Source organism: Canis lupus, chromosome 4 (assembly GCF_003254725.2).
Source record: "Canis lupus dingo isolate Sandy chromosome 4, ASM325472v2, whole genome shotgun sequence".
Taxonomy (NCBI): domain Eukaryota; kingdom Metazoa; phylum Chordata; class Mammalia; order Carnivora; family Canidae; genus Canis; species Canis lupus.
This window is the reverse complement of record NC_064246.1, coordinates 19545415-19573190: the sequence shown is the minus strand read 5'-3', so window position 1 is coordinate 19573190 and position 27776 is coordinate 19545415. Positions and strand designations below refer to the sequence as shown.

Here is a 27776-nt window from a genome sequence, read left to right as displayed (position 1 = left end):
TTACTTACAACAGTCAAGATATGGAAGCATCCTAAATGTCCATCAATAAAGGAGTAAAGATGATGTGTTGTATATACCCAATGGAGGGACGCCTGGGTGGCTCAGCAGTTTAGCACCTGCCTTTGGCCCAGGGCGTGATCCTGGGGTCCTGGGATGAGTCTCACATCAGGTTCCCTGCATGGAGCCTGCTTCTCCCTCTGCCTGTGTCTCTGCTCCTCTCTCTGTGTGTCTCATGAAAAATGGATGAGATCTTAAAATATATATATATACACATATATCTCCAATAGAATATTACTCAGCCATAAAAAAAAAGAATAAAATCTTGCTTTTTGTGAAAGATGGACCTAGAGGATGTCATGCAAAGGAAGTCAACTCTTTTCCGGCTGGATCCACGGAGGGTGCAGAAGAGAAGAAGGTTCCTGCTGTGCCAGAAGTCCTTAAGAAAAAGCGAAGGAATTTCGCAGAGTTGAAGATCGTCTGAGAAAAACGTTTGCCCAAAAGATGCTTCCAAAGGCAAGGAGGAAGCTTATCTATGAAAAAGCTAAGCATTACCACAGGAATACAGGCAGATGTACAGAACAGATTCAAATGGCGAGGATGGCAAGAAAAGCTGGCAACTTCTACGTGCCTGCAGAACCCAAGTTGGCATTTGTCATCAGGATCAGAGGTATCAATGGTGTGAGCCCAAAGGTTCGAAAGGTGTTGCAGCTTCTTCGCCTTTGCCAGATCTTCAATGGCACCTTTGTTAAGCTCAACGAGGCTTCAGTTAACATGCTAAGAATTATAGCATATATAGCATGGGGGTACCCAAACCTGAAGTCAGTGAATGAATTGATCTACAAGCGTGGTTATGGCAAGATCAACAGGAATCAACTTGCCCTGACAGATAACACATTGATTGCCCAATCTCTTGGTAAATATGGCATCTGCATGGAGGATCTGATTCATGAGATCTATACCGTAGGAAAACGTTTCAAAGAAGCGAAAAACTTTTTATGGCCCTTCAAATTATCTTTTCCACGCGGTGGAATGAAGAAAAAGACCACTCATTTTGTAGAAAGTGGAGATGCTCGCAACAGGGAAGACCAGATCAATAGGCTATTATTAGAAAGATGAACTAAGGTATCTGCCATGATTATTTTTGTAATCTGGTCAGTTAATAAATGACTACTTTCAAATGGAAAAAAATAGAGAAAGACAAATACCATATGGTTTCCTCTATATGTGGAATCTAAAAAACAAAACAGACTCAAAGAGAACTGGTGGTTGCCAAAGAGGAAGGGAGGGTAGAATGTTGTAGTAACTTTGTATGATGACAGTACTACACTTATCATGTAGGCATTTCCTAAGGTATATAATCTCTATGCGGTACTCTTGCATGTTAACTATATTTCAATTAAAACAAAAAACTAGGTACCTGTTATTCCTAGTATTCTATTGAGAAGGATCAAAGATGTTTTCTAGATTTGAGACAACAGAGCATAGTGGTTAAGAGGACAGGCCCTGAGGATAGACCTGGAATCCAGTTTGGCTCTTCCATGTTCTGTTACCTTGCACAGGGTACTTAACCCCTACAGCCTTCAGTATCCCCACCAACAGCAATTAAGTAATAATAGTTCCTGCTTCTCTGAGATTAAAATCAAATAATGTATATAAAATAAAACAGCTGCCCTCTGGTAACCATACCCAAATCTCAGTCATCAGTTTTACCAGCTAAAGCTCACCAGACAATGGCAGAGCACAATAGATTTCCCAATTTTCTTCTCAATTCAGTGCTTACCTTCTCATTCCCTGAAGAAACACAAGATACAGAGAAGACTTAAACACACTATTTCTTCCCTTGGTTTATTGTAAGATACCACTGTTTATCCTTTCTCTAGCTTAAATTCTCAATTTTACAGTTTCTCTAAACACAACTATTGATTTAGCTATAAATAAAGCTACCTTATCAGTGACCTTGCAAAAATTGCTTATATCTTGGAAATATTTTGTTAAAATAAGTATACCTTCAAAACGGTAAAATAATTATACCTTCAGCATTTCCTTACCATCAAGCCGTTTGCTAATCTGCTCCTTTGCAAGTCTAGCTGGCCAGCACTTCCTCACCGGGTCAGCAACTGAAGTTCTTTCATTTTTCTCCCCAGTATTACAGCCAACATTCTTCAAATCCGGACTTTCCAGATGTTCAGTGACACTTTCAATGTTCCTAATAGAATTCTGTCCTTCCTGTGATTTTTCTTCCATACAATCTCTTGATTCGGACACACCGGGATCATCAACATTACTCTTAGTTGCTTCGTCTAAAAGCGTAACAATCACTGAAGAATCTGGTGGTGAAGTTCTTTCCGGTGAACTGGAGTCTTCTGAAATATTAAGAGGTGTGGGTGGCAACTCTGACAAATGAGCCAACTCTTTTTGTGTTCGTGGAGGCTTTTCAGTGATTTCTGAAAGCTTTACAGGGTTGCAGCAAAGTTTGGCATATTCACCACCTAACCTATGACATAATTCATTTATTATGACATCACAGTCTCCAAGAAGCTCTACATCAAAATGCAGATGAGGCAAAGGTTCTCTATTTATTAATATCTGAGGCACTTCATGGGGTATGGAACCTAAAAGAAAGATGAAAGATACATTAGAAAAAGGGAAGGAAGCTAACTTAAGAAAGCCACAACAGATGTTTTACACAAGAATCTAACATGCTCCCTATAATGAAAAAAGAAATGCACCACTACTACTCAACCAAGCAATCACATTTTATCAAGATATCAAATAAACATTAGTTAAGCATCTTCATAAAATTTCAGGTCCTGTTTCCCATCACCTGATTATTTCTGAGCAATCTTCTCAGACTCTTCTACCCTGTACCTCACTTTCCTTGTCTACATAATAGAGATAACAGTACTTTTTCAAGGTTGTCAAGCGCATAGAAAAGCTCTTGAATTCAGAGGAAAAAAAAAAAAAAGGAAAAAGAAAAGCTCTTGGCACATAGTGATATTCTATCAAAACAGCTCCTGATCTAGCATGTGGAAATTCATTTAAGTCTATTTTCCACTATTATATACCTGTATCTTACATCTTTAAAAAATTACACCTTTGCCTATTAGCAACACACTATTATACTGCCCCACAGAAAGCTTTTAAGATTTTCGGGACGCCTAGGGGGCTCAGCGGTTTAGTGCCTGCCTGTGGACCAGGGTGTGATCCTGGAGTCCCTGGATTGAGTCCCACATGGGGCTTCCTGCACAGAGCCAGCTTCTCCCTCTGCCTATGTCTCTGCCTCTCTCTCTCTGGGTCTCTCATGGGTAAATAAATAAAATCTTGAAAAAAAAAAAAAAAAAAGAATTTCTCAGGCAGCCCCAGTGGCGCAGCGGTTTAGTGCCACCTGCAGCTCAGGGTGTGATGCTGGAGACCCAGGATGGAGTCCCATGTTAGGCTCCCTGCGTGGAGCCTGCTTCTCCCTCTGCCTGTGTCTCTGCTTCTCTCTGTCTCTCATGAATAAATAAATAAAAATCTTTTAAAAATTTCTCTGCTTAAAAAAAAAATTGCTTACCTTTAAAGAGAAAAAAAATACTCAAAAATGAAGGAGTTTATTCATTAAATTTCATTACAAATTATCCTATATTCTACTGACAAAGAATTTCACAGCTCTTTTGGGGAAACGACTGAAACTGATAAAGCCATTACATATTGGTAGGGAAAAGATACAGAATTGTAGAGCTGAACTCCTGTTTCTTCCAACTGTTTGCTCTGGCTCTATGATTGCTCGTGTAGGATTCTAATTTAATTCTCTGATTAAGAGATTGATATTTTGGGTGGCGCAGTCAGTTAAGCATCCAACTCTTGGTTTTGGCTCAGGTGGTCATCTCCGGATCGGAGATCAGTCCATGTGGGTCTCTGCACTTAGCACAGGTGTCTGCTTGAGATTCTTTTTCCCCTCCTTCTCCCTCCTCCTCTTCCTTCCTTCTGCTCTCACATGCTCTAAAATAATAAAATCCTTAAAAGTTCAATATTCTCTCTCTCCTCTCTTCTCTCATCTTTAGGGCACACCTGATGTTAATGAATTAGTCCCCTCTAACTTCCTCTCCCCTTGCTTCCTCACTAGAGGGAGAAAAGAAATAATATGAGAGTACATGTTAAATATTCCTGAGAGTAAACAGGACTTAAAATTGTATTTGAGCATTTTCATATACAAACACCCTTATAGGTAAAACTGATCCACATACAATGATTTCTTTTTGAAGGCTTTATTTATTTATTTATGAAAAACACAGGGAAAGGCAGAAAGACATAGGCAGGAGGAGGAAAAGCAAGCTCCATACAAGAGCCCAATGCGGGATTCAATCCCTGAACTCTGAGATCACATCCTGAGCCGAAGGCAGATGCTCAACCACTGAGCCACCCAAGCATCCCCCACATACAATGTTTAGGACAAGGCATGACTGTTACTTTTGTGAGACAGAGAATCCTAAGCAGGCTCCACACCCAGCACAGAACCTGATACAGGACCAGACCTCATGACCCGGAGATCATGTTCTGAGCTGAAATCAAGCGTCAGATGCCCAACCAACCGAGCCACCCAGGCGCCCTAAAACATGACTGTTATTCTTATAAAAACAAGACTATATTGAGCCCCCAAATTCTCTAACATATTACAATTCTATAGATTACATTCATATCTAGCTATACATTTGAACTTATTAAACCTAATATCAACTAAATTTGAAAGATAAACTATAATCTAAGACTAGAAATAACAAAAATTAAGGACTGTTTCCTAAGCATAGGTGAATTAGCTGAAGCTAACTCCTGTCATATAAAAAATACATTCTGCTAAAAGTTGAACTATTTCCCTTTGTCTTAATTTTTCATACACATCACAACTTGACATTACTTCTGCTTTGATAAGCCTCTCCCACACCCCCTACATCAAAATGTCATATTAACCAATCTTCGTGAATGTTGAGTATCAGCTAAAAAGTAAAGTTTGGCTCTTCACCACTCTTTAACCTGAAAGAGAATAAGATCATTGGGTCCACTGTACAAACCCCACAACCTATGGCCATCTATACAGAAATATTCTCTAAAAATCATCAGCTACTTACTTGGAATTAGTGCTACTGGTCTTACTTTCAGGGAAGACCCAATTACAATGAGGAGATCAACTTCGTCTTTGTCATACTTCATGGCTCTATGAAACTGCTCTGGTAAATTTTCACCAAAAAAGACAATCTCTGGTTTCATGATAGCAAGTGGCTCATCAGCTGGGCACCTAGGACAACGAGGAACCACCTACGTGTTCCAGATTTTGGTTGAGATTGGGGGGAGGGGGAAAGCCCAAGTTAGAAATAGTCAACATTTACACACTTCGCAAGAACACATTTCAAAATTATCAAGCTGAATCACTATATTGTACACCTGAAACTAATACTGTATGTTAACTACAGTAGAATTAAAATTAAAAACTTAAAAAACTAGAATTCCCACATAAAAAAAAGATGTGTTTTCAAGCTGAAGTGTGGAAGCATATGAAAAAGGGCCGTGTACTTAAATACTTAGGGGAAAAAAATTACCGAAGAAAACAGAAAAGCTGTGGATAAGTAATAGGGAAAACTGGATACAACTCTCAATGGCAATGCCAAATGACTTTATCAACATACGATCAAATACAAAGATGTTAATATCTGAGTATGTAGCTATTATAATGTCCAGGAAGACACCTACATTTGATATTTAAGAGTCCACAGCAGATCAAGCATCTGTATATATGTATGCACAGGACTTAATCCTTTAAAAAACGTAAGAAATTATCCCTTTTTAATATGCTATTCTCCACTCATAATTATGTATAATTAACTATATATACAGCTAAGCACATGTAATTTATATCGGGATGATTTTTATTCTCTGTCATTATTTTCCTGAATTTGTGTTTTGGGGACAGTGATCATACATGAAATACCTTTTATAATAACTTTTTAAATATTTTAAAGGATTACCAAAAACTAAATTTAAGATTCAGAATCTGACAGGCACTAAAAAGGGAAAGTAAGAGAGACTTTTTTTTTTTTTTGAGAAACTCTAATATATCCAACACTTCACTTATGATTTGGGCTTTTAACTTAGATATTAAGAAGCCAATTTCATCATTTTAGAGACATTATTTATAGAGCAATGTTTTCAACTTAAGGGATTAAAAGGTTCTCGTATAGATCATCAGAATTCGCAATGCTAACATTATCTTCCTGGATCTTTCTGTATCACAAACTTTCAGAAAAAAAAATAAATAAGAAAAATGTGAAAGCAAAAGAAGAAACAGATCACAGATATGCACAATTTCTAAAATACAGGTGATAAATTACCTGATTAAAAATATCTCCTCGTACAGCTTCACAGTCTACTTTGTATTTACAAATCAGGCAAGATGCTGTTGCAAAGGAACCTAAAAAACAACACATGCACCGCTAAAAAAGATTTCTATTTCTTTAAACATACCACAAAGATTATAAAGTTTGACACCAGAAAAGAGAATTGACACTCCACAGGGGAAACTCAGGAATAAATAATTAAAATACAGACAGAATCCAATCCTCAATTATTGAGATGTTGACATAGTGACACTTCCTAAAGATGGTCTTTCAATGAAATAAACCAATTCCTTGAAAGTTAAAATCTGCAGAGTTGGAAGGTTGTAATTGTATGACCTTAGCTTAATTAACAGTTATACATAAAAAACGTAAGAAAATGGTCTTCTCCTACTTGTTGTTTTAGATTGGAAAGTCTTCTAAATATCTAAATTCTATACATCTGAATTACCCCATTCCTTTGGTTTCATAAACTAAACAGGTCATATTTTTCTTACATGAGTTAGTATTACTTTTGTAATCAAAGGAGGTTATTTAGAAGAATTTAATGGAATACAACCACTAAACCTTTTGAAACACAATAGGACATTAAGCTGATATTTTGTACAATTAAGTATCAAGGCCAATAATTCTGGTTTAAATTTTTTGCACCCCATTTTTTAAAACTTATCTACAACTAATCAGATAACATGACTAAATTTCCATTTCAGGAAAGCAGCCTACTTTCTAATCCTATTTTTTCCTATAAAACTAAATAAAAGAAATCAACTCTGAGGTTACTAACCATGACACTGAATTATCCTTTGGATTCCTGCAACCTGTTCCAGTGTATCTATGTTCTGAGTATAGTTCCGAAGTAGTTTTCCTTCCTTATCTGACAAGGCTATGAATTTGTGACAGAGAGATGGTTGGAACTGTCCGGGATAGATTTCCTATATAATGCAAAAGGCAGAAAAAAGATTACAGTAAAGAAATAAGTATAATACATGTCACGTTTAGGTTTAACCAAAAAACTACCAATGATAGTCCCCCATATATAAATAAATTAAAAAATACATGAGCATCTCAAAGCATCTAGATGGTTGCAACACACACCTACAAAAGGATTGCTGCTGTAATATGCATAAACTCAGCAATTAGTGAACTTGCCCCTTGAAGGAAAAAGTCAACCCATAACCATCTCTAATAAATGTTAACAGGGTTTTTTTTTAATAAAGTCAGAAGAAATACACACCTGAGAATATATCTAATTTTTTGTTGGCTGCAAATTCAGGGTTTGTTGTTTTTGTTTTTTTGTTTTTGTTTTTAAGAAAAAATAAAAGTTGAAATTAAAGATACCAAAGATATGGTGACTTCTTTTAAAAACTAAAAGGCACTGTCAAACACAATATTAAAAGTTGTTCATTTATCATTCATTATAAATATCAACCTGTTGGAAGTTTAAAGCTAAAGTTTTATTTCCTTACCAAAATTGTTTTCCTTCCACTGCACAGGCACATACTGGTATAGTATAGAGTTGCTCATGAATGCTGAGTTGCTGGATTTTGTGTGTGTGTTTTTCCCCCCAAATAATGCTTCAATGCTGTTTCTTCTTTAAAAACAAAGAATTCAGATATACACATGGCAAAAAGATCAGAGAAAAAGTATCAATTTTGGTCCTCTCAACTTTTGACAGTGTTTTTATTAAATTTCATTTAGTGACTATGGCAAAGGAAGTTTTCTTCTCTACTTTTTTTTTTTTTAAGTAGTAATGCTACCTACTTCCTTACCATTCATTACAGCCTCTAACCTATTACAATGCTAACAAAAAATCAGACACAGTTGTTGTCTGTGGGAATAGGGGACTGGTTGTAGAAATACAGTGCATCCATAATAGTGGAGTATGCAGCCATTAAAATGAACGTGAGAGGTCTAAATGTACTGACCTGGAAAATGGTTCAATGGTTCAATGTGAAAAAAAGCAAGTTAGTCACCAGTGTGTAGAGTTTTTTGTTGTTTTGTTATTAAGCAAAAATGGAAATTATATGCACATGTATACAGTAAGTTCATACAAACATCAAGAAGAATGCAAACAAGCTATAAACAGGTGAGGAAACTTTCAACTTCTGACATTATACAAGAAAGTTTAAAAAAAAAAAAAGAAAGTTTAGTAAGATTATAGATGACTTTACTTTTAACCTATTTAATATTTCAAATTTTAAAAAACTAATATTTCAAGTTTTAAAAAAACTACCTACAGGGATACCTTTCAGGTAAATATAATCAGCAGATCTCATTATAACTACCACCCTACATATGTCCATATGCTACTGAAAAGGTTATACAAAAATAAAAAATTTAAAAAAAAATAAAAAAAAAATTCTACCTCACATTCAAATTTTTCTCATGAATTTCATTGACAACATTACAACATAAGAAACAGAAATGCATATAAAAAGTAGTAACAAGTAAAGGGCTTATTTAAGCTATATTTATAGAAAACCGAAAGCCGCATTATGTTTTGAACCACTGCACTTGCATCATGCTATACTAACCACTGTCTTCTCTCCAGGATGCTTTGTTTTAGGACGTTTAAAGGATTAATCATCATAGTTATTTTACTAAGCTCTCTCTTTCTGGAAATGGATTTTTATTTTAAAAAATATATTTTTACAACAAATATTCTAATATGCTAGGTTACAGACAAAAATAAGTTCTAAGTTAATAAGCAAAATAAGAATAGCATGCCAAACTCGTAACATGAACAAATGACTACCTCCAGAGCAACAAGAGTAACAAGACTCTACCCTCCTAGTATGAACTTTTCTGTGTCTCCTCATCCCCCATTTCCTTCATAGATATAGATATTCTTTAAAGTAGGCTTCACTGTGCTCACTTTAGCAGCACATATACTAAAGTTGGCTCCACACCCAACACAGGACTTGAACTTTGAACCACCTCTCAAGGTTCATGCTCAAGAGTTCAATCAAGAGTTGCATGCTCTAATGAGCTAGGACTTGAACTTTGAGCTAGCCAGGAGCCCCTTCCCCATTCCTTCTTAAAGAGGAAGGTAAGAAACACAAAAATGGGGATCCCCGGGTGGCTCAGCGGTTTAGTGCCTGCATTCAGCCCGGGGCATGATCCTGGAGACCCGGGATCAAGTATCACATCGGGCTCCATGCATGGGGGGCCTGCTTCTCCCTCTGCCTGTGTCTCTGCCTCTCTGTCTCTCATGAATAAATGATAAAATCTTTAAAAAAAAATGTGTGGAAAAAAAAAATATGTAGGACAGTAGTTCAACTCCACACTCCAGTTTCCCATCATACCTAATCCATAACAGTTCAGGGTAATTTAGCCCTTAACGTTACAAATCAATTCCTGTAGTTGGGGAGAACTTATGAATAATTTATCTTATAAGCCTGTATTTTATGTTAGAACCTAAGTGATTTGAATCTTAACTTTGTCTATTTTCTTTTGAATATACAGTAGACCGTGACTGAGTCATTAGATTCAAATACTACATTCAAACTAAGGGATATAATCTGAAATAATGGAAAAGAAATTACCCTGGAAGGACTATTAACGGAAACTTCTCCTAAAAATTTTAGGTTATGAGTATTTTATTTATGTAATTTTTAAAGATTCTGGTAAAAGACTGTCCTCATGCTCTTACCGTGAAGACAGCTAAAAACCAAATGGGCTGGGGATAACTTTCAGATAAAAGTATGAATTGGGTGCCTAGGTGGCTCAGTCAGATAAGCATCTAACTTCAGCTCAGGTCATGATCTTAGTGTCCTGGACTCCACGCTCAGCAAAGAGTCTGCTTCTCTCTCTCTCCCTCTGCCTCTCTCCCCCTAACTCATGCTCGCTTGCTCTCTCAAATAAACCTTTAAAAAAAGTCACAAAGGTATGGACTGATCTCCTATGTTTGACATGCTAGCTAACCCTGTTCTAAGTAAGACAAATCTCAATATCCTAAGTACTATTAGGATAACAATACAGGGGCAGCCCCCGTGGCACAGCGGTTTAGTGCTGCCTGCAGCCCATGGTGTGATCCTGGAGACCCTGGATCGAGTTCCACGTCAGGCTCTCTGCATGGAGCCTGCTTCTCTCTCTCTCTCTCTCTCTCTTTCTCTCCTCTCTCTGTATCTCTATGAATAAATAAATAAAATCTTAAAAAAAAAAAAGGATAACAATACAATCACGTGGGCTGGGACATTCTGTTACTGCCCAAGGGGTAACTTACAGATTAGAATGGAAGCAGAACTGGGACCAAATGCTTTAAATGCTATTAAAAAGATGCACTGGGCAGCCCAGTGGCACAGCGGTTTAGCGCCGCCTGCAGCCTGGGGTGTGATCCTGGAGACCTGGGCTTCCTGTATGGAGCTTGCTTCTCCCTCTGCCTGTGTCTCTACCCCCCACCCCTCTCTATGAATAAATAAAATCTTAAAAAAAAAAAAAAAAAGGAATGCTTCTACACAAATGTATCCAGAAATAAACACAAGAGAATTTCAATTAGTTAAGCTATTAGTGACCACTTAATGGAACTTTTAGCATGTACCAGGCTTAACACCTTTATTTATGTTATAATGCTTTAGACCAGGCTGAGGACTCGGGTTTTTACATTTTAAAAGGCTCAAAAAGTAAAAAAAAAAAAAAAAAAAAATATGAGAGTTCCTATATGGTTTACAAAGAAAATCGTATTTACTATCTGGCCCTATACTGGAAAGGTTTGCTGACTCTACTATAGACATATGCATTCCCATTTTGCAAATGAAAAAACCAAAGCACAGAAATAACTTGCCAAAAGTCACAAGAGCCAGTAGGTAGCAGAGTTATCATTCAAATCCAGTTTTGACAACAAAATATGGCTCTTTATCACTATGACTCTTTATCACTTTACCACTAAAATTCTAGTAAAAGACCATCTTTTTCAAATTTGATCCCTCAAAATTAAGTTTCTGATTTCTCTTTTAAGTTAATAGGCACCACTATTATGTACTGCAAGCTAGTCCTGTAAAACCAGTCTAGGAAATACACTTCATTGTGCACATCTTCATGGGATTACTGCAACCTGGAATTCCAATCACCAACTAACATAAAAAGTCTTCAAATATACATGATGTATCCACAAATCAGTAGCAAAAAGAAAAGCATCCCAATGGAAAAGAACAGCTACGAATAGGCAACTCAAAAATACGCATTTGGCCAGTAGTAAAAAGTAGTCCTCTACACTAATAAACCACAATAAAACAGTAATACAAGAAGACGCTCATTTTTATTTATTAAACTGATAGTTTTAACTGCCTTAAAAACAACTCTAGATATCCATTAATAGGAAACTGACTAAATATATTGTAGTATACTATGCAGCCTTATTGTAAAAATGAGGTGTACCGGGGTGCCTAGGTGGTTCAGTCGGTTAAGCATCTGCCTTCAGCTCAGGTCATGATCTCAAGAGTCCTGGGATCAAGCCCCTCATGGGGCTCCCTGCTCAGCAGGGAGTCTGCTTCTCCCTCTGCCTGTGCTCTCTAATAAATAAGATCTTTAAAAATAATAATAATAATGTATATCTGTTAAGTGCCATTATGAAACTATTTCCAAGAATATTAAGCAGGGAATAAAAAGCAAAGTAGAGAAAAAGGTGTATGATTCTGTTGGTAATTATTTTCAAAATACTGGAAACCTACAAATAATGCCCCTCACCTATATATACAAACAAGTTTACTTCTTTTTTTTTTTTTTCCTGGAAGGAAACCCAAGAAATTATCTTACCATGGTAATCTCTGAAGAGATTAGAGGTAGAGAAGACTGAAGGGGGAGGCCAACTAACATGTTTTGTACTGTTAGAATTTCTTAAACCAGGGGATCCCTGGGTGGCTCAGCGGTTTGGCACCTGCCTTCGGCTCAGGGTGTGATCCTGGAGTCCCGAGATTGAGTCCCACATCAGGCTCCCTGTGGAACCTACCTCTCCCTCTGCCTCTCTCTCTCTCTCTCTCTCTCATGAATGAATAAATAAAATCTTTAAAAAAAAAAAAAGAATTTCTTAAACCATATATACAATACACACATGTGCATGTGCTTTTCTTTAAAGTATTTTAATGCTAATAGTGTACTATGGAGGGTTTTTGGGGTATGTAGGGGAGAGGGGCATGCTAAAAATCAGCCTTCTAAAACACTTTTTTTTTTTTAAGATTTTATTTACTCATGAGAGACACAGAGAAAGAGAGAGGCAGAGGGAGAAGCAGGCTCCACGCAGAGAGCCCGACGTGGGACTTGATCCTGGGACTCCAGGATCATGCCCCGAGCTGAAGGCAGACGCCCAACCGCTGAGCCACCCAAGCATCCCAAAACACTTCTGATAGTATATTTTATTCTACCTTTCCAGGTAGCAATGATTCAAAACCCTTAGCAACTGCACTTTCAGGAATTTATCCTAACAACATTGGAAACACACCAAAAAGGACATTCACAGCAACACTATTTACAATAAAAGAAAGTAGGAAACACCCAAAATACACATTTGTAGAATTACAGTACCATTGATGAACATTATAACCATTATAATATCTGACAGAAAAAGTTCATTAAATACAAAGACTACAAATCCAAAGCAGTAGGCAAAAGAGCCCATTCATATAATTATATACATCCAGGTATAAAACTATAGATGCATTTATACATATGTAACCTACATACATATAGGTATTATCCCTGTCTTCAGATGAATGGGACTATATAGCTTTTTCTGACTTGCATTTTTTGATTTTCAGGTAATGAACTGGTTTTAAGATTCCTTAACTTTATAACTACAGGATCTGGTATGTTTACACATTATCAATAAAGCAGTAATGTACTGAATAAAATTTAAAGATGTTTGGAAGTAAGTTAATAAAATTCAGTTTAATCTCTCCCTCTACTTTTTCTTGACTTTTAATCACTTTAGGTTAAAGGGCATTCACTGAATTCAATATGGGATAACATCTATATTCTCTGAACACAGTCCTTTTCAACAACAAAGTTATTTGTACATTCTCAGTTTCACCTTGACTCTTAATACAGCCACTCCTTTCTAACCATATCAGACTCCTGAGAACCACGACCACAACTCACTATCAATCCAAATCCTTACCATGCAGGAGGATAATGGTTCAGAACACAGTTATACGGGGCAGCCCGGGTGGCTCAGCGGTTTAGTGCCGCCTTCAGCCCAGGGCCTGATCCTGAAGACCTGGGATCGAGTCCCATGTCAGGCTCCTTGCATGGAGCCTGCTTCTCCCTCTGCCTGTGTTTCTGCCTCTCTCTCTCTCTCTCTCTCTCTCTGTCTCATGAATAAATAAATAAAATCTTTAAAAAAAAAAAAACACGGTTATACAGCTTTAATGTTAGGCTTAATTTTTCCTTATACACCAGGATTCAAAAAGATAAACCACAGGTAGGCACACTGTATAATACAGTGGTGCTCAAAGAGGAAACAATTTTACAGGGGACATTTGAGCAATGTCTGGAGGCATTTTTCTGAGTGTCAAGACTGGGTGTGACAGTGTTATTAATCACATTTAGTGGGAAAAGGCCAGGAATGCTGCTAGGTATCCTACAATGCATAGGACAGCTCCTGACAGCAAAGAATTATCCATCCCAAAATGTCAATTGGGTAAGAAACTACTCTAATGGGCCAATAATCTCTTCAACACACTTTTCCTTTACTTGGAATTTCCCCTCTAAATGAAATGTTTCTTCTCAATAATTATATATAATCATTGCCTCAATACATGTGTAGAAACTCCTTCCTTCCAAAATGTCTAAATTTCACCAGTAATATTTACTCTTTTCATGGTGTCATATTAAATTCACTAACAGGCCAAAATCATAAACCATCTTTATGAACTTTCTGCCCATTTAGAGAAACTGATAAAAAAATTTTAGGTTATGAGTATTTTATTTATGTAATATTTAAAGATTCTAGACGCCTGGGTGGCTCAATGGTTGAGCATCTGCCTTTGGCTCAGGGCGTGATCCCAGGATCCGGGATCGAGTCCCTCATCGGGCTGCGGGCATGGGGCCTGCTTCTCCCTCTGCCAGTGTCTCTGCCTCTCTTCTCTTTCTCTCTGTGTCTCTCATAAATAAATAAATAAAACATTCAAAAAAAAATACGAAGTTTGGGCAGCCCTGGTGGCACAGCGGTTTAGCACCACCTGCAGCCCAGGGTGTGATCCTGGAGACCCGGGATCGAGTTCCACATTGGGTTCCCTGCATGGAGCCTGCTTCTCCCTCTGCCTGTGTCTCTGCCTCTCTCTCTCTCTGTGTTCTCTATGAATAAATAATTTTTTAAAAAAATAAAAAAATAAAGATTCTAGTAAAAAAAACTGTGGAATATTTATACATTCTCCTCATTCTCCATTTCTGTAAATGATCTTTCATTCTTTGTCCTTATTTCCCCTTAAGCTTTTCCTATTCATTTTTAGGCCCAAATTAACTCAATCTGTTACCATTACTATCAATTTTAAGTGCTACTTCGAGACCTAAAAGCATTTGTTTAGACAGTTCCTAATGTGAGAATTAAAGTATAACAATTCTATATGAGTAGCAGTTACAAAGGTTAATATATTTGGCTCTCAACATAACTTAATGAACACTCAATCATGCAGAATTAAACTTATATAAACAAAACTGAAAAAGGATGTACTTTAAGTGACTCAACTTTTTTTCACTTCATTAAACTAAATAGACAAATTCTTAAAACTTTTATAGAAGAGAAAAATGCTGCCCCTCCAAACTTCTCCCAGGTGGCATGAAAGATGTATATAGGTGATTAAAAACATTATAACTGTTAATAACAGTGTGCCATTTTTTACTATAACTCACTTATTTTCTCTTATGCAGTCTAGATTTCAGTTAGGTGCATTTTTTTTAAGTTCCTCCTACAGTTTGTCTTTAGCAGAGTAATTCTGAATTGCTTCTACAGATTCTTCCATGTCCAAGCTAGTTTAAGCTAAACTGAATACTCAGTTTGGACATTAGACAACTAAGGTTTCTTACCCTTGCTGTTTCAATTCTCAGTTACCACATTTTTCCAAGTATCAGGTTACTACTTTACTAGGCAATTTAATATATACTTAAGGAAAAAAGCTAAGTTAGTTTGGGCAACATGTTTCTTCTCAGAACACAGAATTTACAGTATAAATCTAGTAAGCATTATATAAATGTACCAGTGAATCAACTTTTATCATCAAATAATAAGATCAAAGTAATTTCTAGTTACTTGCTGGCCTTCTAAGGGTTGATTCCGCTAACTAGAGCTATTAAGTAAGTGACCTAGGTCCAATTCAAGAAACCTAGAATTATGTGGTATTTCATTGTTCTTCAAAAATCGTGTACTACTACTAGCAGTGAAATGTTAAACTTTTCTGAGTTATATAAAAAGACTATATGGTGGGCAGCCCCCGTGGCGCAGCAGTTTAGCGCTGCCTGCAGCCCGAGGTGTGATCCTGGAGACCCAGGATCAAGTCCCACGTCTGGTTCCCTGCATGGAGCCTGCTTCACCCTCTGCCTGTGTCTCTGCCTCTCTCTCTCTCTCTATGAATAAACTAAAATCTTTGAAAAAAAAAAAGACTATATGGTTTGAAAATAGCACTTTTTAATTAAAATTCAGTTTCATTTAATTTCTAGATTTATGAAAAACTAATCAATAATACAAAAGATCGTTAAAAAATATACCAAAGCTTAGCAACAATTTTATAATTTATTTCCATAGGATTAAACTATAGAATAAAAAAAATAAAATTTTCTAATGACTAAAATCTCCTGGGTATGGTGTAACAATCTCAAACTTTATTACAACAGACCTGCCCAATAGAAATATGTGAGCCATGTACACACAATTTAGATTTCCTAGTAACCACACTAAAAGCACGAAATCATCATAATTTCTGATCCAATATCAAATACAATATTATTTCTACATATAATCAGTATTTGTTAATAATATATAACAATATTATTTTCCGTACTATGTTTCCAGGATCTGGTGTCTTCCACACTTATATCACATCTGAATATACTTAAGTACTTAGCAGACCCATGTAACTAGAGGATTCTGGATTAAGACAGTGCAGGCTCAAGAAACTCTAAAACAATGTAAAGCAAACTTGGCTAACATCATGCAACCTAAGAATCTTCATCCCCAATCACAAATTTTTCAGGCATATCCTCATGTGTTAAACCTGGCTACTAAAAAACACACCAGGGCAGCCCCGGTGGCGCAGCGGTTTAGCGCTGCCTGCAGCCCAGGGCATGATCCTGGAGATCCTGGATCAAGTCCCAAGTCAGGCTCTCTGCATGGAGCCTGCTTCTCCCTCTGCCTGGGTCTCTGCCTCTCATTCTCTCTCTGTGTTTCTATGAATAAATAAATAAAATCTTTAAAAAAAAAAAAAAAACAAAAAACACACCAAAGCAGAGATTACAACCTTTATGATTCATAAAAAATATTAAAAATCAAAGTGCTGTTAATTTCATATGGTCTACTAATCTCTAAAATAGCCTGAACGATATAAAGGCCATTACTAAAATGCAAACTTGAAAGACAGAAGTAGTCTCTTCTTTAAAAATAAGCCCAATCCTAAAATGAAACGTAACTGATAGAGCCTCTTCTGGGAATCAGAAAATTCTGACTGAAATGACTTTATTTCAATGATCTTACTCTATCACAGTCCTACTACCCAATTTACTAGACCATGAATGGTAAACGTAAGAACCCCCAATGCGAATAGAATACATTTTCATGAGAGAAAGCCAAAGAATAACTAGAAGATTTCATAGTACCTTTGCAAACTTGAAGAATGGTCTTGGATCCTTTCTGAAATATTCAATGTCAAACATTGCTTGAGGATCTGGAAGGTCTGGGAAGTCTATTGCAAGGCGAGCATAAATACCATCTCTTGACCTGAAGTCAGGTATTCCACAAGAAACAGAAACCTGAAATATGCATGGCATAATTTGTACAATTAAATCTTCTATCTCTATGTTTATAATTACTAGTTCTTTCATCATATAATTAGGGGAAGAATTGAAAAATATTTTGCTTTAAAACTTGAGGGAACAAAAATACTGCCCTACTCCAATTTATTTTTTTTTCCCTACTCTAATTTCAAATTCAAATATAACAAACACCAAAAAGCAGTATAATGAAATCCACCATATTTTCCAATCATAATGGGGTAAGGAATTTTAAGTCAGGCTAATTTTTTTTCTGGCTAATTTTAAACCTTTAAGCATTTAATCAATGAATGAAAGCAACTGCAATTTGAGGGATCCCTGGGTGGCGCAGCGGTTTGGCGCCTGCCTTTGGCCCAGGGCGCGATCCTGGAATCCCACATCGGGCTCCCGGTGCATGGAGCCTGCTTCTCCCTCTGCCTGTGTCTCTGCCTCTCTCTCTCTCTCTGTGACTATCATAAATAAAAAAAATAAAAAAAAAAAGCAACTGCAATTTGAGAACAGAGTAAATAAATCATTTCAAATTATTTTAACTACAAAGCAGGCAAGATTCTCTATCAGTCACATATTTGCAAAAACAAAAATGTCATCTGGTCAGGGTTCTACTACTTCAAGAATATTAAATTCCTGTATTTTCTTTAAAAACTCTATTGTACAATAATTTTTTTAATATTCTATTTATTTATTCATGAGAGACACAGAGAGGCAGAGACTCAGGCAGAGGGAGAAGCAGGAGGCTCCATGCAGGGAGCCCAATGTGGGACCCGATCCCCAAACTCCAGGAGCCGTGAGCCAAAGGTAGATGCTGGAACGCTGAGCCACCCAGACGTCCCCAGTATTTTAATTTTCTTTTTTTTTTAGTATTTTAATTCTTAACTGACATTTCAAATAGGAATTTCAGAAGTCAACTAACTTATTGTTTCACAATTTTATCAGTTGACTCCACTCTGACCTCAGATAAAACTAATTTGACTAAATCACATCTGTGAACAAGGCAGAACTATTCTTGACAATCATTTATGATTAAATAGCACTCTGCCTTAACTCAAAATGGCAAAATGCAGGACTGAATTTTACTCCAACAATCACCCTAGGTCACTAACACGTAACATATTCTGTATTCAACACACAATGGCCCTAGGTAGCTAAGTACAAACCCAAAGTGAGGCCAATGCCCACACATCAAGCCACCATATTCACATCACCTTAAATTAAAATGGGGGGGGGGTGAGCAGCCCTGGCAGCTCAGAGGTTTAGCGCTACCTTCAGCCCAGGGCCTGATCCTGGAGAGACCCAGGATCGAGTCCCACATCAGGCTCCCTGCATGGAGCCTGCTTCTCCCTCTGCCTGTGTCTCTGCCTCTCTCTCTCTCTCTTCTCTGGGTCTCTCATGAATAAATAAATAAAACCTTTAAAAAATAAATAATAAAATAAAATATAAAATATAAAATATAATAAAAAATAAAATAAAATAAAATAAAATAAAATAAAATAAAATAAAATAAAATAAAATAAGGGGGGGGGGGCAGCCCGGGTGGCTCAGCGATTTAGCGCCTGCCTTCAGCCCAGGGTGGGATGCTGGAGACCTGGGATCGAGTCCCACGTCGGGCTCCCTGCATGGAGCCTGCTTCTCCCTCTGCCTGTGTCTCTCATGAGTAAATAAATAAAATTAAAAAAAAAAAAAAAAATGGAGAGGAGGCAGGAACCTGTTGCCTTCCCAACTTAAGTTATTTACTTGTGAACACTAATTAGGTTCCTGGTTTCCCCCAGAAAGATGGAACAAAGACCCAATTTTTCCAGCAGACCCTGATCCAGTTTATGCAAACCGAATTACCTGCATCTCCTTTAGGAGCTGTAGCAGAATACTATAAGTAAAAAACCCTTTCCTAACTCCATGTACTGTTAACAAACAAATACTTCCTAAGTTTATTGGAGAAGTTTTTAAAGAAATGAACCAATTTAACAACTGCTGCAGCACTTTTCATGGTTTCCAAATGCAAATTCCCATTATCATGTTAGGATAAATTCTTCTAACCAAAAAATGTTTCTGACTTGGAAAAGGCTAAGAAAAAAATCACACACCACCTCGCCCTTTTACTAGTGTTTTATTACATCTTACATACCCCAGCTCCAGTTAGAACTATTATTTTTTTGCACTCTTGCAGTAATTTCACAGCATCTTCAATTGTATTAATATCTTTTCTTTTCTTCCTTTTTGGTGGTTCTGAAAGGATATTAATAACAATCTGCCACAGTGTCATATCATCCAATTCAGGTGGAGGAATTGTTTCTGGTAGTAAATCTTTAAGAATTGTTCGTGGATCTGTGCCAATCATGAGATGTTGCTGAACAAAAGTATATGGACCTACATAAGAGAGAAAAGAATTAGATCTAATCCACCTTTAAGTCATTCAAAAATCTCATTTTCTAAAGTAATGAATTAGCAATCTTTAAAGTTTTTTTGCAAGGAAAATGAAATATATAGGTATTTCGTTTTTTTAGAGCTAGTGACTACTCTCTCCCAAGGAAATTAAGGAGATCAAGAGTTGTACCTGCTCTTAGAGCTCTTAAATCCAGCCTCTTTTCTCCTGTTTCTAAAAATAAAACTATAATTTACTCTTCAGATCATTTAATATTTTCTTTCAAAAAAATATTTGTCATGTGATACTTAAAAACTTAGTATGTTAAGTTGATTTGGGTCAAAAGACTACAACACCAATTATTCAAATACTGGTAATAATCATCTTCATTTACTAAGTACTTAATTAATACCCTATACCTTTGCTCTAATCACTTAATTTTGGTAGGCTTTTTTTAACATTCCATCAAAATTTCTACTTAATCTGGTCTATTGCAAATAACAGCTTTATAGCTGCCTTTCTAATAGATTCCTTTTGTTTTTGTCTATTGTAATATTTAGAACCTCTAGTACAATATTGAATAAAATAAGAGAAAAAAACCTACCAGAATTAAATTTCTATGGCTAAGATCTAGAATACACACTAATAACAGTGTGTACAAAATAGTTCTACAAATCAGTTTTACCAATCAATAAAGGAAAAGGTACCAGTCCCAAAAAGCCCACAGGAAATCTATACATAATTACTTTTTAAATTTTTCCAGTAACAATCTTTTTTTTTTAATCTTTTTTTTTCCAGTAACAATCTTTAATTTGATCTTAACCAATCTCCCAAAATGGCATACCGATGTTTTGAATATTAATAATTTTTACCCTGAAATTTCTTAGTTTCCTAGTTTCAGAAAACCAAAAATAGAGTGAACATTACAGACACTAAGGAGGAACTAATCACCACTGTTTAAAGAGTCAAGGTACTTTTATTTTTTTTTTTTTTTTTTTTTTTTTAAATTTTTTATTTATTTATGATAGGCACACAGTGAGAGAGAGAGAGGCAGAGACACAGGCAGAGGGAGAAGCAGGCTCCATGCACCGGGAGCCTGACGTGGGATTCGATCCCGGGTCTCCAGGATCGCGCCCTGGGCCAAAGGCAGGCGCCAAACCGCTGCGCCACCCAGGGATCCCGAGTCAAGGTACTTTTAAAAGAAGAAGAGCACATTAAGAAAAAGACCATTCTCAAAAAAAAAAAAAGAAAAAGAAAGAGACCATTTTCAATATGATCATGTTATAACTTTGGTATAAAAATCTCATGGTGTTCTCTACTTCAAAACACTTTCCCATTTCAACAACATACTTAATATTGAGCACAAACTGTGGGCCAGGCACTTTTCTAAATACTGACAAAACAGTATACCAGTCAAAAATCCCTGCCCCTGTGGGGCTTACATTCTAGTACAGGAAATAAAAAATGTTTAAGATACAGAGCTTATTAAGAGGTGATTAAGGGGCAGCCTGGGTGGCTCAGCGGTTTAGCACAGCCCAGGCAGGGCCTGATCCTGGAGACCCGGGATCGAGTCCCATGTCAGGCTCCCTGAATGAAGCCTGCTTCTCCTTCTGCCTGTGTCTCTGCCTCTCTCTCTCCTGTGTATTTTCACGAATAAAGAAATAAAATCTTAAAAAAAAAGTGATTAAGTATTAAGGAAAAGAAAAAAAACAGACTTGAATTGAGAGAGTGCAAGATACGCTGGAGAAAAAGCACTCCACACAGAGAGGTACAAGTGAAAAGAACTGGTGGTGTGAGAAGGACCTGATTGAGAAATACCAGAGGCCAGCTTCCAGGGGCTTAAACTGTTTAAAACCAAAAAGAACAAAGTACTAGACCTTCCGTAGAAACACAAGCTGACACTAAATCTCAAGAAGCACCTAAAAACCTCATCAAGTTATAAGGGTACAGAAAACTATTTTTAATTGACATAAAAAAATACAAAAAAGAAAAAGAGCTCTGAAACCGTACCTATCCGGGGCCTTGGAGTCCAGTCACTAGAGCTTGCATGTGAGGCTCTATCATCCTCATCACTTTCACAGGAATGAAAACCGTTGGTGATTATTTCATCATCAAACAGAAGGTTATCTGCAAAAGAAACCAAAGTAACTAAAGGCTGATGAAACAATCTGCCTCTAAAATGTATACAGATCTGGGTACCCCGGGTGGCTCAGCGGTTTAGCGCCACCTTCAGCCCAGGGCGTGATCCTGGAGACCCGGGATCGAGTCCCACACGTCGGGCTCCCTGCAAGGAGCCGGCTTCTCCCTCTGCCTGTGTCTCTGCCTCTCTCTCTCATGAATAAATAAGATCTTTAAAAATAAAATAAAATAAAATAAAATAAAATGTATACAAATCTGTAACAGTTATGATGCAATGACTTTCACTGAATAAACCACTGAACATTCATTCATAGTACCTAGGTTAAAAACTTCCTACTGGGTCAGCTTGCACCATTCTAAGAGCCATATATGCACATCTTTACACATTCTGCACCGAATCTTAAAACTTTCAGCTCATGAAAATCTAGGAATAAGTTAGGTTTACTTAATCAAAACACAGAGTGGTAATCTAAACTGAACTTATTGATCACAAGTAATGGGAATTCATGAAACTGGTCAAAAATGTAACAGAAATCATTCAAATTCATGACAATTATTTGCCCTTCTCTTACATAATACTAGACTTCCAAAGATATATTTGCATTATTCGTTTCCCATATTAAACTGTTTACAGAAATCAATAAGTGATTTACTAATCAAGAACTTAATGCACTTCTATGATCAAATGCTCCAGATTGAATTTACTGGTAAAGACGAACATTCACGACAGAAACTCCTCAGACTGAAAAATATGAAAACTCTCAACGATGATATGACATACACAACTAACACATCTGCTTTAACATAACAACAACAACAAAAATGAGTTTGTGTCTCAGGGTTATCAGATACGCACATACACGCAAAATTATATCTAATCTAAAAAACATTCTAAGTATATATAATTAGGAAAAAAAAGTACTATTGGGGCGCCTGGATGGCTCAGTTGGTGGAGAGTCCACCTTTGGCTCAGGTCGTGATCCCGGGGTCCTGGGATCCCCTATGCTCCCCGCAGAGAACCTGCTCAGGTCGTGATCCCGGGGTCCTGGGATCCCATCATGCTCCCCGCAGAGAACCTGCTTTTCCCTCTATGTCTCTGCCTCTCTCTCTCTCATGAATAAATACAATCTTATGTTTTAAAAAAAGAAAAGAAAAAAGCCTACTTTACTAGTCTTAAAGTACTATCAGTCTCCCAATACGCATTCATTGCAACATTTCAGAAATTTAGCGATGCTTCTCAAATTTTGTGGGTTATGACTTTAGAAATAGCTTTGCTCCTTAAAATTTAAAAATAAAGGCCCTCAAAAAAAAAAAAAAAAGCCGTGAATTGCACAGGTGTATCAGTTTGCAAAGACAACTGCAAAAGGTTGATGAAAAGGGACGGGCAAAAGTTGCAGACTTACGTGTGCAAGGAAGCGGGGATACGGAAAAGCGAAAGATGTTAAACAAAGGCAATAAGCTAAGAGAGTAGGAGGAGAGAGAAACTTACTTTAAAACCAACTGCGGGAGCTTCGCGGCCCGGCGGCTGCGCAAAGCGCAAAGCCGCGCAGGCGGGCGGCGGAGGGAGGGAAAAAGGGAGCGGAGGGAGGGGGTGCGCGGGCCGCTCCCGCAGCCCCGCCGGCAGCCGGGGAGGAGCGCAGCCGAGGCCCGCGGTGGGAAGGGGGCGCCGCAGGCCAGACCTGAGCCCCCAGCCCGCCCCCCGGAGCCCCCAAAGCCCTACACCGCAAGGGGCCCCAGAGAGGGAGGAGGGGATGCGCAGTCCCAGCCGCCCGCGCCCTGCGCACCTCGGTACCCAATCGCCGCCGCCGCCGCCGCCTCTTCCTCCTCTTCGCCCTCGTCGTCGTCGTCGTCGTCGTCGAAGTCGTCGGCCGGCGGCGGCTCGCGGGAGAGGCCCTGTAGGCCCGGCCCATTGTCTCCTTCTCCGGCCGCCGCCGCCGCCGCCTGGGCCTCCCGCTCCCCGCCCGCCGCCGCCTCCCGCCACAGCGCCGCGGCCGCCGCGGAGCAGCCCCCGGTCGCCGCCGGCACCTCCCGCTCAGGGGCCGCCCCGCCGGGCTCGCCTGGGCTCCGCCCCAGGCCAGGACAGTCTCTCCGCGGCCTCTTGCGGAGTGGCTCCCCGGCGGGCGGCGACGCGGCCTCCCTCTCGGCCGCCACCGCCGAGGGGGAGCCGCCGGGCTGAAGGGCGAGCGCCGCCTCGTCCGCCATCTTCCAACTGCCTCTCTGGCCCTCCTCCCTCGCCTCCTCTGCTCCCGCTCGACTCGCGGCACTGGCGCCCCCGCGGCTCCGGCTGCGGGAGATTTAAACCCCGTCACGTGACCCGGCCCCGTCGCCCCCGCCCTCCCGCCCTCCCGCCGCTCCCGCCACCCACGCGGGCCGGACCACAACACGGCGGGTCACGTGGCGGGCGGAGGCGGCGTGGGCTGGGAGGAAGCGCGGCCCCACCCACCCTCTGCGGCAGGCGCGTCCGGCCGCCGCGCTCGCCCGGCTCCCGGCCGCTCTTCGAAACCGGCCTCGCGTCGCTGTCGCCCGGCCGGCCCAAGTTTTTGGTTCCCCCTGCGAGTTTCCGCTGAAGTCTGAAGCGCACGGCTCGCTTGCTTTAGTCTTTTCCAGGTTTAAGGTAAAGGGTTAAAACTTAGTTCCTGAGAAACGATGAGGAATGAAGCTGGCCCAGGCCGAGCTTCGCACGCTGGATAGTCGTGTCCACCAGCCTAAGTGGAGGATAAAAGACTTCACTCCTCATCCTCACACCAGTGTGACAGCTCCTCTTGGCTCCTCTTCCTACTTCTTGCTCCTGTCTCTAGCTGACTGCCCCCCCCCCCCCAGCCCCATCACTTGTAGGGTGATGTGAATTGTCATCCTTAAAGGCATGTGTTCCCCCTGAAAACCCCTGACCTGGGGCGCCGGGGATCAGCCTGTTTGTTTTCTGGCACCACCTGGGCTGCAAAGGTGTCTTGAATTCCTTCTGAACGCATCGGGTCAAGTGGGCCATTCGCAAAGAGCAGAACGAACATGATGACTTGGCGGGTCTACGCTTGGGACTTTGCGTTGGAATTTGAGATTCTCACCTACTAGCATGAGCAATTTAGCCTTTCTATAGGCAATGTTCTCATCTTTAAAATGGTAACATTTGTAGGGTTGTAAGACCTATACTGATAAGCTAGAAGATAGATGTAAAGTGAGGAGTAGCTCAAAAATACCAGTCCATGAATGAATGAATGAATGAATGAATGAATGAATGAATGAATGAATGAAGTTCCTTGCATACTAGAAGCCCTTCTACTTTCCACTTTCCTGAAATTCCAGAGCACTGTCACTCTACATCTAGTCTTAACTAAAGACTCCAATAATACATGGCAGATCTAGAGCCAATGTTTGGTAGGGCATCTACCACCTGTGCAGTGTGGCATTAGAACTATCTAAAGGAAAAAAAGGCAGGAAGAGTGGGGCGATGAGAGGTGGATGAAAAAATCAGCTACATCTTCAGTGGGATATTTACTCTTACTTGGTGCTAAATCAGATGCAACGAGTCCTGGTACAACCTGTTATGAACTGCCTTTGAACACCGGCCTGTTATCCCAGGCACTCAAAATATAAATGCCAGCAAGTGGTTCTTCGTGTATTTTTGTGGGAAAAAACTTTTCTTTTGATTTTTAAAAATTCAATGTTGATCTTTCAGAATGGACCAAGGCTTTTTTTAAAAAGGATTGCAGGACACATTTAATTCTTTACAAAACTTTCTGTAATGCCTTATTTGAATGTATTATGTGCTTTCTAAAACTGTGGTGAACTACTAAGCTTATGAATATTACTGGCTTTCCTGGCATACATGACTCTTAATGTACTACAATAAAATTAAATTCTAGAACTGTGGGTAAAAAAAATAAATAAATAAAAATAAAGGAAAAAAAAATGGGGATCCCTGGGTGGCTAAGTGGTTTAGCGCCTGCCTTTTGCCCAGGGTATGTGATCCTGGGGCCCGGGGATGAGGAGTCCTGCATCGGGCTCCCTGCATGGAGCCTGCTTCTCCCTCTGCCTGTCTCTGCCCCCCCACCCCACCCCACCCCCCTCTCTCTCTCTATCATGAATGAATGAATAAAATCTTTTTTAAAAATTTTTTAAAAACTGCCTAAAGGACCTCTCCAAGTTTATAGTAAACCATGGGGCCTGCCTATACTGAGCCAATTGTGAAAATTTAGGCAAGCAATTTATTTCCTTTCTTAAAAAAAAAAAAAAAAAAAAAAGATTTTACTTATTTGAGAGAGGGCGTGTGCTTAAGGGAGCAGAGCAGGGCCAGCAACAGAGGGAGAGGGAAAAGCAGGTTCCCTGCTGAGCAGGGAGCCCAACAGGAAGCTAGATCCCAGGACCCTGGAATCATGACCTGCGCCACCCAGGGCACCCTGTTTCTTCATTCTTTAAAAAAAAAAAAAAAAAAAGAATGTTGGAAATGTATCTCTAAGGTCCCATCCAAATCCAAAAGTTGGGCATGCCTGGGTAGTTTGGTTAAGCCTCTGACTCTTGGTTTCTGCTCAGGTCTTGATTTCAGGGTGGTGAGATACAGCCAGCCCTACCTGGGGCTCCCCACTCCGTTGGAGGCAGCTTGAGATTCTCTTCCTCTGCCCCTTCCTAGCTCACTGGTGCTGGTGCTCACATATGTGCTTGCTTGTGCGCTCTCTCTCTCTCCCTCCCTAAAATAAATAAATCTTTAAATAAATAAATTTTTAAAAAATCTTTAAATCCAAAAGTCGTTGCACTTCAAATTAAACTGAGAAACTTTCCATACTAGTCACTTTTCATTTCCAACAGTGATCCCTTTTGTTCTTGAAGCCCTGGAATCATATTTGAAGTGTTCCTTCAGATTGATGCCTTCTAACCAATTGGTGACTGAATCTTGTTGTCCTTCCTTCCCTCCAACACTCTCCCCAATTCCTAACTACATAGGCACCTCACCATTCCTGGCTGATACTCTTCAGTACATGTTCTCCCCTCTACTTTCTCTTCCTTACCCTATAAAATATTTCATAAATTGATTCTCAACCACATTGGTGGGAATGTAATATATGAAATGTTTAGAGTCAGTATCCCATCAAAATTGGGAGAAAATTTGGGGTACTTGGCTGGCTCAGTTAACAGCATGTAACTCTTAATCTTGGAATTTTTTTTTTTTTAGATTTTATTTATTTATTCATGAGAGATACACAGAAAGAGAGGCAGAGACATAGGCAGAGGGAGACACAGGCTCCCTGCAGGGACCCTGATGTGGGACTCAATCATGGGACCCCCAGGATCACACCCTGAGCTAAGGCAGATGCTCAACTGCTGAGCCACCCAGGCATTCCTAATCTTGAGGTTCTGAGTTTAAGCCCCAGCTTGGGTGTAGAGATTACTTAACAACAAGAACAACAAAAACCTACAAAATAAAACAGTTTATGTTTAAAAAAATTGAGAGAGTGCACCCGGGTGGCTCAGGTCCTGATCCCAGGGTCCTGGGATCTAGCCGCATGTCAGGCTCCCTCCCTGCTCAGTGGAGCTCTGCTCCCTGCTCTTGCTCTTTCTAGCTATCTCTGTCTCTCTCTCTCAAATAAATAAATAAAATATCTAAAAAAATAAAATATACATTTGACTATCCAAAAATTTAAAATATGTTCAAATTTATTAGAAGTCAGAGAGATGCAAGTAAAATGAGGTACCATTTTTCACTTCTTAATAGGTAAATCAAACAAATTTTATTGTTACCATCTATTGTTTACCAAGCTATGGAGAAACTGATACTCTCATAGGTATGCATTGCTATCAGAGTATTGGAAAGTAATCTGGAATATTTATTAAAATTATAAATACACACGTACATTTCAATCCAAAATCCCATTTATCTTAACAAAATAAAAATGTAAGACTATGACTGCAAGAATGTTTATTATGGTATTGATGTTGCAGAGAAAAAAGTA

General features: G+C 39.0%; 2 protein-coding genes across 5 annotated transcripts in view; one reads left to right on the top strand and one right to left on the bottom strand.

Moving 5' to 3' along the window:
- Positions 1-24098, bottom strand: part of SIRT1 (sirtuin 1) — a 32323-nt gene extending 8225 nt beyond the window's left edge. The window contains exons 1-8 of one of the 4 annotated variants that reach the window (XM_035715361.2): positions 23619-24098; positions 21706-21822; positions 19459-19700; positions 17166-17318; positions 7150-7297; positions 6363-6442; positions 5106-5292; positions 2049-2612 (exon numbers count right to left, since the gene is read on the bottom strand). In XM_035715361.2, coding sequence (XP_035571254.2) covers positions 2049-2612; positions 5106-5292; positions 6363-6442; positions 7150-7297; positions 17166-17318; positions 19459-19700; positions 21706-21822; positions 23619-24036 — 1909 coding nt within the window. In that variant the 5' untranslated portion in view covers positions 24037-24098. Of the gene's footprint in view, positions 1-2048; positions 2613-5105; positions 5293-6362; positions 6443-7149; positions 7298-7831; positions 7957-17165; positions 17319-19458; positions 19701-21705; positions 21823-23323; positions 23343-23618 lie in introns of those variants that run through there. The other 3 variants (XM_025434480.3, XM_025434481.2, XM_025434482.3) reach the window with 3 other exon arrangements.
- On the top strand, positions 385-15954 carry LOC125754947 (60S ribosomal protein L7-like). The gene has a single exon (XM_049108995.1). The coding sequence runs from the start codon at positions 502-504 to the stop codon at positions 1114-1116; it is 615 nt and encodes a 204-aa protein (XP_048964952.1). The 5' UTR covers positions 385-501; the 3' UTR covers positions 1117-15954.
- Positions 24099-27776: the final 3678 nt, after the last annotated feature.

Bases quoted from the DNA above. Each gene is read 5' to 3' on its own strand.
- LOC125754947 (XM_049108995.1), top strand. From the start codon at position 502: ATGCTTCCAAAGGCAAGGAGGAAGCTTATCTATGAAAAAGCTAAGCAT.